The sequence below is a fragment of the Danio rerio genome, chromosome 16 (assembly GCF_052040795.2).
Source record: "Danio rerio strain M-AB ecotype USA chromosome 16, GRCz13ab, whole genome shotgun sequence".
NCBI classification, from domain to species: Eukaryota; Metazoa; Chordata; class Actinopteri; order Cypriniformes; family Danionidae; genus Danio; species Danio rerio.
This window is the reverse complement of record NC_141036.1, coordinates 9,588,643-9,598,434: the sequence shown is the minus strand read 5'-3', so window position 1 is coordinate 9,598,434 and position 9,792 is coordinate 9,588,643. Positions and strand designations below refer to the sequence as shown.

The following is a 9,792-nucleotide window of genomic DNA, read 5'->3' as shown; positions in this document are numbered from 1 at the left end:
CTTCCCCTAAAAAGTGTGATGTTTGTGTATGGTCGAGGGGGTTCTATTTCACTATACAAAAGTGTATGTGACAAATAAAAGCATGATTTGATTTGATTTGAGAGTTCACACTCCGAATGAATTTCCATGTCTGACCACAAGTAATATTTGTATACATGACAGAAATTCTTAGTTTCATTAATAGACAGCATACTAGGAGTTAACTTATCCATCTAAATGATTATCAACCAGAAAAGCACAAACAAAACTGCATCCCTTGTTCTGAGTGCTTTGAATTTCAGCACTAAATATGGGGACTATTTTCTAGTGCTGTGTAAATATCATTGCGCCTGCGGCAGCCATGGTACAGCAGCAAAATTCCTTGATTATTATGTCGGAATGAGAGTAAAGAGTTAGAAAATTGTATTAATTTTTAGCACACAATGTAACTACAGAAGAGTCTATCTTTAATTAGGAAATATATCCTAAATATTTTTTTAGAGGATGCTAATAGTCTAAACCAATTAAATTATTTATGCTAAGCTAAGCTAAAAGTGCTCCAGCTAGACGCAAAGATTGGCTGAATGAGGAATAGTTGAGAAAGAAAGAAAGAAAGAAAGAAAGAAAGAAAGAAAGAAAGAAAGAAAGCACTTTTAGCTGGCATTGATCTGGAATGTCTGGGCTCTCTTCCTAAGTTTATTCTCAGAGCTGCAGGTGTTGGCAGCGAAATACAGCTGAGAATAGAAAAGCAGGACGGATGCCCAGCCCTAATTAAAACAATCCTGTTTCTTGCAAGCTGTTTACCCCCTAGACATTAGCCAGATCCCACCCCACTGAACAGTTTCCTTTAAAGCCCAAAACATCTCTAAACTCACTGTTTTTTGAGAATAATCTGCCACTCAGAATGTATTTAGGAAAAATTAAGCAGATGTGTGTCAGATTTATAACAGAATGTCTACGTAATCTGTGTAGAACAAACCAAACCAGAATGTAGCATCTGAAATGGATCAGACATGGAAGAAAAAAAAAGTTAACCTTGTAAAGCCGAACATATGACATAGTAAATTCCAAATAAATAAATAAAAAAGTTGAACATTAACACGAAAATAATCAAATAAATAACAAATCAATTGTTAATGTAATATTTGACACATCAGGCTTTGCATGGCATATAGTATGATACAGTAAAAATCACGAATAAACAAAATTGCAGAAAAAAAGGAAATGCAATAGATCAAACATAACTGTTGACAATATATAAATGACAAGAAAAAAGATACAATTCTGATAGCTTGTAATTACAATTCAGAAAGACTATAATACACAAAACCTTGGAATTATAAGGTTCTATCTGGAATTATAAGGTTCTATCTGCGTTCTGAATGATTTTTTCGATATTGAGCTTTAAAGTTTTTTCATTCCATATAGCAAACAGTATTTGTGTTACAGTTGTTTTTAAATCAAAGGGCTAAAATGTAAACAACTAACAAAAAAACATTCCATAATGTAAATAAGATTTCATTTAATATGAATGTCAATAACTCAATTTAGACAAAAATTCCAGATAGAACCTTATGATTCTAAGGTGACAAAAAGACTAATCAATTGTAACCAATTTGTTTTACTGAGCTAAACACATACAGTAGGGCGCTATCAAACACCCACCTTGCCACAATATTTGTTAGGTGAATTTGTGCATGCCAAATTATCTGCACAGTCATTGAATGGAAATATGTCCGGTTCACATTTAAAATCTTCTTCAGATGACGCCTATATAGGAGTGTGTGCAGACCATCACTGATTACATTACGAAAGGCTATCAGACTGCCTTTTTAATTTAGACCGGTCAACTGTATAGAAGCCTTATATCTCTGGCAGACATGTATACGATCCTGTCCCATACAGCTGGTACTGCATGGCTCAACTGTGCGGTCAGCCCTTTGGAAAGGACGAATGGGAACGAGTTATGCCTACATGACTGCTCGCTCTCTTAATTTGGACCCAACTCAGCAAAGAGCTCCAAAAGGATAGCCCTTGGAAGTCAGAAACAGCATCGTGGGCCAGAAAATCATTGTGGACCAAAAAAACTCTTTCCCTTCAGATTCTGCCATTCGCAATGTCTTCTAATAAAGCCAACACAGTCATTGCCATATGTTGTATTAACGTGCACATGTTTTTATGTTCATATTTTAACAATTACTAATTAACAGCAAGGTTTCTCACATGTGGGGATTAGGGATGCACCGATCATGATACTTGGATCGGATATCGGTTTGATATGGTGCAATATGCATGGTCAATAACAGAAAAGAGAATGTTTTTTAAGTAAAGACTGGCTATCAGGCTTTGCTTAAAGGCTTGTTATTTTACCAATGATTAAAGTCAATAGTGGAAGCCTATTACAGATTTCAAAGAAAAATCTTAATATTTAAAAAAGGAAACATAAGCTGGACTACAACAGGGCAATGTCACAACGAATGCTCAAATAAAATAGCCTAGTTTACAGCAAGCCTCATGTTTTTAGTTAGATTGTGTCGTCTGTCATTTACAGTAGGCCTATAGGTCTGTTATTTTTACTAAAAAAGATATAAGAATTATGACCATAGCTATAGAAACTGTCTTATCCTTTAAAAAAAAGGTACCGTACAGGGATCGGATCTATATTGGTCGATACTCAGAATTTTGGTATCGGATCGGTTCCAAAAAAATGGTATTGGTGCATCTCTAGTGGTAATGCATTAGACATCATAGTTTAACGTTTGAAACTTGACAATTGCCTCAGGTTCACACCAAACGCGGAATTAAGTATTTGAGCTACCACAAGATCCTTTTTACACTAATATGTTTTAGTTTTAAAATGGATAACTTTTGCTATGGTTATGCCTTTTGTCCGCACTATAGCTCTGAGTTCCTTATATTACTGTACGTTTTCATTTTATTGTTAAGAAAGTGAAACTTTCATTATTTTCTTGTCGGCTTAGTCCCTTTATTAATCCGGGGTCGCCACAGCGGAATGAACCGTCAACTTATCCAGCAAGTTTTTACGCAGCGGATGCCCTTCCAGCTGCAACCCATCTCTGGGAAACATCCACACACACAGTCACACACACACACACACACACACTAAGGACAATTTAGCCTACCCAATTCACCTGTACCGAATTTCTTTGGACTGTGGGGGAAACCGGAGCACCCGGAGGAAACTCATGCGAACGCAGGGAGAACATGCAAACTCCACACAGAAACGCCAACTGATCCGAGGCTCGAACCAGCGATCCAGTGACCTTCTTGCTGTGAGGTGACAGCACTACCTAATGCGCCACTGCTTCACGATAGTGAAACAAGTAACCAAATGTGAATGAGGTCATAAAGTAGACTGTTCCCTTTGAAGATTTACCCCACATATCGTCTAAAGTTTGTTTCCTGTATCAAACTTGTGAAGTCTGAACTTACAAGAAAAAGATTTAAGACTGGACTTTGTGTACTTTATATAGGGAAAAAGCCCCAATCGGGTGGCAAATGTCTGCAGCCACGCCTCCGTTTTCAGATGTGTTCGTTTTCCCCTATCCACAGTGACGTTTTAAAAAGCGAAAACTATCTATTTTCATTATGATATTAACAACTTAACAGACACCAAAAATGTTAAGGCATCATGTAGCTACCTATTAATATGGTCTTCATCTTCACTGTATGAATATTTATAACAAAACGGAGCCTATAACATAACTGCCTCCTTTCATTTTCATTGAAAAATACCCCGACATCTTTTGCTGAATATCAGTTTTAATAAGCAATAATGATCAGCCAAAACACGTTACCTGAGGACAAGTAATAGATTCAAAAGACCAAAGTCGGCGAATGTGTCATTAGATATAGACAAGATGAATTAAATATCATGTTTAACAACTGTACTGTGATACGATCCAGGGGTAGATCCTTGAACTGTCCGACGTGCGCTGCTCTCACCTGGGGAGTTGTGCTCTCAGCACCGACTGACTGCATGGAGCTCAGAAGTCCACACACACTGCAGTGCTTGCCAAAGTGAGCGTGAGGTCACGTGATGTGCGTTTTCAGAGGTACAGTGTGGACAGAGAGCTTTTTCAGAAACGTTAGATGAAACGCCAGTGTGGTTGTGGATCATTTTCATTCAAAAACATAGTTTTAAAACTAAAACACATCAGTGTAAATGGGCCCAAGTTACATGGAAAGTAAATACAAAGACGCAAATAGAGGCGACTCTTTGCTTGACTCTAGATCATAGGTGTCAAAACCAATTCCTGGAGGGCTGGATAAAACACAGCTGATCCAAATAATCAAGTTGTTCAAGATTCTTTTGAACACCTCAATTATTTGGATAAGCTGTGTTTGATTAGAGTTGGAGCAAAACTGTGCAGAACCGTGGCCCTCCAGGAATTGGCTTTGACACCTATGCTCTAGAAGGCGCCTTGAACCTAAACTCATTAGCATTTGACTTTCCAGCATTTTTAGGCACTTAAACAACAAGTACAAATGCCTTCATGATGTGCTATGCCCGTCATGAAGTTGGAGGTGTGGAGGAACACATTCTCACATTAATTTTAATAAACTATTGAATTGGAACCTAGATGTAACTTTTTTTTTTTTTTAAATACATAAATTTACATTCCAATACTAGACAAACTTTGAGAGGTGAGCAGGGGGTGTGCTATTAAAAATAATATTCAAGGTGTCAAAGTTAGTCTACTTTAAATGTAGTTATTTAATAAGCTATGGTACAAATACTGAAAAAAAGTATTAATAATATATTAAACTATTTATTTTTTGGCCAAAGAATGTGCATATTCTCAAAATAGACAAGCTTAATATAAATGACTAATACACAGTGACAAAAATCTTTTACATGCACAGATGAAAGACTTGATATCTGGAAAGCACCCACGTGCTCAACTCGCACGCCTTACATTTACTTACAATAAGCCACAGTTGACTGTATTTATGTGAGATTTTCACAATTGTTTGTGTTTTCAGAGTTCAGGAGCAAGAAGAACAGATCACATCAGATTGCGCTGATATTACATGACTCACCCTATTTTTTATTTTTCATATAGTCTTTTCATTTAAATGACACATTTGGCAAGCAATATGTTCGAATGATATGTTTCTCTGGCATTACAAATAAATACTTAAAAAAAATCTTCTTTCTCATTCTAGGCATTCTCTATTCTCTCCAGTGCTTCCTCCTGAGATCAATAACTGCAGCCCTTTCCAGGCAACATTTAAGACATGCTTTTTTTATGCATTAAATGACGCAAACACCCATAATTTGAGGAGCACTTTGGGTTGTGTGCTTCATTTAAATACTTCTCTCCTATAATATCTGCATCAAATGCATATTCAATAACATCAGACCCAGAACTAGCTGTGTTCAGGCCTTTTCTGCACTATGCTTTGCTGCACATCTTTAGTAAATACCGACGATATTGTTTTAATGCCAGAAAGACAGCTTGTGCTAAATCTAGCCCCTTTATAGTTCAAAATTGCATAAAAGACAACGTTTCATTTTCTATCTGCCTGTGTTTCTATCTGAGGAACACAAATTAGGAGGGAAATGTACAAATGTAAGTTTAGTAGAAGCGTTTGTGTGATAGTTACTCACCTGTCTCATAGCTGTCAGAAAGCCCTGTGAGTTGAAGAAGCCTGTCATCCAAAAGCAGTTAGGTCGCCCCTCAAAAATCCAAGAGTGGAACTGTCTGTTCCGCTCCAGCAACTCTGTGAACCAAAACCCCAGTGTAGTGGAAGCCCAAGAGGCCTGTATACAGACAGACACACACACACACAGGCAGATAGAAACTGAGTAATACTTAGCGAATCCAGATCTCACAGAGATTTTGAGGCACACGCTGCACACGAATCAACCAAAACAAAAACTTTTTAAACAACTTAAATATAATTACAAACAATTAAGCTTAAAGATAATTAAATGCAATAAGTATAAGTATATAATATGTTTTTATGTAATAACTAAATATAATTTATGTCTGTTTATTACAGGATGTCGCTGTATGGTTTGAGGAGACTGTGTATATAGCAGGTCATAACAAATCAAAGCAACCCTTTAAATTCACATCAACATGCACGCACAGAGTAAGTTACAGCCTGATTGTTATTCAGGAGGCAGTATTTTCAATTAGTGCATGATTAGATCAGCTTGAGTAGCATATGAACTGCAGAGTTAAATAAAGCTGTTGTGCTGCTGGGCTGCAGGTGAGGCAAGGCCTTATTTAAAGCTGTTTTAACCAAGCATTCAAAACAGTAACAGCAAATTTTACAACATTTTCTCTCAGTCTTAATACATGGTGTAACAGAAGAGTCAATGTTTAAATAGGAACATTACCAAAACTCTTGTCATTTAAGCCAAACGGTCTAATCCAAATCAATGATCTGTGCTAAGCTAAGCTAAGCTAATAGTGCTCCACCAGACCCAAAGATTGGCTGAATAAATTAAAAATGATAAAACTCAATTGGTTAACTCTAGGGGCCTTATTATACATCCAGCACAATAAGGCTCGAGACGTATTTGGCGCAATTTGTTGCTATTTTCAGACCAGTGCAACCGTAACTTTGTTGTTAAAATCGCAAATCCATTTGCGTCCCCTTCTGAAAAATCCAGCTTAAACCAGCCTAGGCTGGTTGGCTGGTTTAAGCTGGTTGACCAGCCTGGTTTTAGAGTGGTTTTGGCCATTTCCAGGCAGGTTTCCAGCCATTTCCAGCCTTGACTTAGCTGGCCAGGCTGGGAAATGATCAGCCAAATCCAGCTAAAACCAGCTTGACCAGCCTGGTTTAAGCTGGATATAGCTGTTTTTGGCTGTACTCCCAGCTTAGCTAGGCTGGTCAAGCTGGTTTTAGCTGGTTATCTCCCAGCCTGACCTGCTAAGACCAGGCTGGAAATGGCTGGAAACCAGCCAGGAAATGGCCAAAACCCCTCTAAAACCAGCCTGGTCGACCAGCTAAAACCAGCCAACCAGCCTAGGCTGAATTAACCTGGATTTTTCAGCAGAGTCACTTTGTGGACTCATGGGTGTTCCGATCTAAAAAGGAGGTGTGTTAAGGTGCATTGTTGGCGCTTTGCTATTTTATAGAACTGAAATTGACCGCGCCATAGACCAACTAATAGCTGGTCTAAAGTTCAGCACAGAGCGCGACAGTTATGCGGCTATGCAGGTCTAAAACACTTACACATTGCTTAAGACAAACAGGATGTGCAGCAATACACAAATATCTCTATATATGAAAAAAAAATGAAAGGATTAAAATGTTACAATTATAAATTTCTACATAAAAAAGACACTACCTCCATGCTTTTTTTATGACGGGGGATTTTTTTCAGTTCATTCATTACAATTTGCATTTGTTTAATGTTAATATTATTAGCAGTATTATTTATATTTGTTTTAATAAAAACAAGTTTAAATTTGTCCACCTGTCTGCTTTTTGAGTTGCATGCGTCACTATATGGGACATAAGAATAGGACAAGTGTTAACTCAACACACTTTGTTATTATTGTTCATTTGCTAGAAAATAGAACTGAATTTAGAAACAGTTTGGAAGCAAATTTTGCAATTAACAAACAAAATTAAATATGAAGGCTGATGGATGTCTTCAGCGGAGTGCGTACAACACTATTTCCTTTTCCACAAAAATAAAGGAGTAATGTAAAAGTAAAATAAAGACAAAGTAAAGAGGCCAACTGGAGGAGGTTCGTTTTTTATCCTCGCACTGCAGATGGTCTGTTTAACTGTTTTCTCACTAGTGAATCGTTTAGTTTTTCCTTTTACAGAGTCCGCTATGTAAATAGCAAATGCATCATGGTGCTACGCAACTGACTCTTAAAGGGAATGTGAGTTGAGACTCTGATTGGTTTAATGCACGTTATGCTCAAAACACACCCATAACTCATTAAGAGAATACGCACAACCCTGTTAGACCAGGCTCAAAGCATCTTTTTCTGTCCTTAAAATAGCAAAAGTGGATTAATCAATGTGCTTGCGCCATGCACTTTAGACTTAGCCCCTGGGATGTTAAAATAAAGCCCTAGGTGAGTTGTAAAATAAGTCTAAAAAAAAAGGTAACACCAAACAATAGTTTATAGTAGAATGTCCTGTTTGAAGACATGTTGATAGACCTGTTTCGAAAAGGCATGCTGTTCAATATTAAGCAAATAGTCCACTAATACAATACTCAGAATCATCAAAATAAAGGTTCCCGAATTGTGTGATACTCCTCAATTTATACATTTTTATTATTTTTGCTATTATGTTTAGAAGTATATTTTACTTTGCAATAGTAATTTCTGGAAGTTAGTATAGTATAGTACACTACCTGACAAAAGTCTTGTTGCCTATCCAAGTTTTAGGAACAACAAATAATAACTTGACTTCTAGTTGATCATTTTGTGCCAAGACTTTTGTCAGGTGGTATAGTATAGTACAGTTCAGTACAGTACAGTACAGTACAGTACAGTACAGTATAGTACAGTACAGTATAGTATAGTATGGTATGGTATGTTATGATATAGTATGGTATAGTATAGTATAATATAATATAGTATAGTATGGTATGGTACGGTACGGTACGGTACAGTACAGTACAGTATAGTATAGTATAGTATAGTATAGTATAGTATAGTATAGTATAGTATTATAAGATAGTGAAATGCAGGTGAATCAACTCAAAATAACTCTGGGGTCTGATTTATAAAATTTGCACAGACACCCTTCCTAAAAATTATAGTAATAATTTAAATATTAATTTATTTATTAATGATTATGGCATTTAAATGATGATTAAAATTGGTTCAATAAAGTCAACATTTAAGTTAATTATGTTTACTTACAGCTTCACACACTCTCCTGTCAAGTCTGATTTGTGCATACACCATGCTTATAAATGAGACCTCAGGAGATGATATTCATGTGTTCATTTCTTTTTGTTAAGTAGGCTTGCAAATAATGCACATAATTTAATGACAGTTGGCTATTCCACTTCATCATCCATAAATACTCAAAAACTGTGGAGAGATGATATTTCTCTGGCGCATTATTGCAGCACACATATGCTATTACCATCTGAAAGGTCACATTCATTTCTATATCTGTTAAATAGTAGCATAAAAGTAAAAATAAGCTACCATTCCGTCACAGAAATTAACTGCTCAATAACTAAATTGGATCCTAGCATTAGCAGCTACTATGCTTCAAAATTGTTTGCAGTTTTGTTGTGTAAATTGTATGTGCTGTACATTTCACACATGGGCAATGACCGCTGACCTTTTTCCAGCGTGCAGGTATCCGGGCATCGTACATGCAGTCCAGTGCATCTCGCAGGTTCTCGCTCATAATGATGGTTCCATCAATGGCAAGCTTCAGGTCATTCAGCGTGTTCCTGACCAGAACAATAACTCTCTGCATGCGATCAATCTCCTGCCGCAGAAATATGTTCATGGGCTGAAGGGGTCCCATGCTCATCAGTCTCTCTCTGACCTGGATGGAATCAATAATGAAGGACTTTTTATTTACTTGTGCTTAGAAGCCCTATAAGAACATCCGAAAGACAGCACTGTGACCATGAAGCAATAATTCCTTTGCTTATACTATTTCCATTATTGTAACATGTTTTTCAATAAAGAACTTACTGTACTTATAATTAGTCAGGAATAAAACAATATGTGACAATGATCCAAAAAACAATTGTAGTAATAAAAATAGTCATTTAAAAAAATAATTATGTGTTTTTTTTATTTTTTTTATTGAGATTTATATCATATGATGCTCTGT

At 36.6% G+C, this 9,792-nt stretch overlaps 1 protein-coding gene across 3 annotated transcripts in view; it reads right to left on the bottom strand.

The window, feature by feature from the left end:
• Positions 1-9,792, bottom strand: part of dnah5 (dynein, axonemal, heavy chain 5) — a 233,694-nt gene that overhangs the window by 8,040 nt on the left and 215,862 nt on the right. For all 3 annotated transcript variants that reach the window (XM_087286532.1, XM_087286533.1, XM_087286534.1), the window contains 2 exons: positions 9,286-9,498; positions 5,615-5,767 (listed from right to left, as the gene is read on the bottom strand). In XM_087286532.1, the coding sequence (XP_087142658.1) occupies positions 5,615-5,767; positions 9,286-9,498 (366 nt within the window). The remainder of the gene's footprint in view (positions 1-5,614; positions 5,768-9,285; positions 9,499-9,792) is intronic.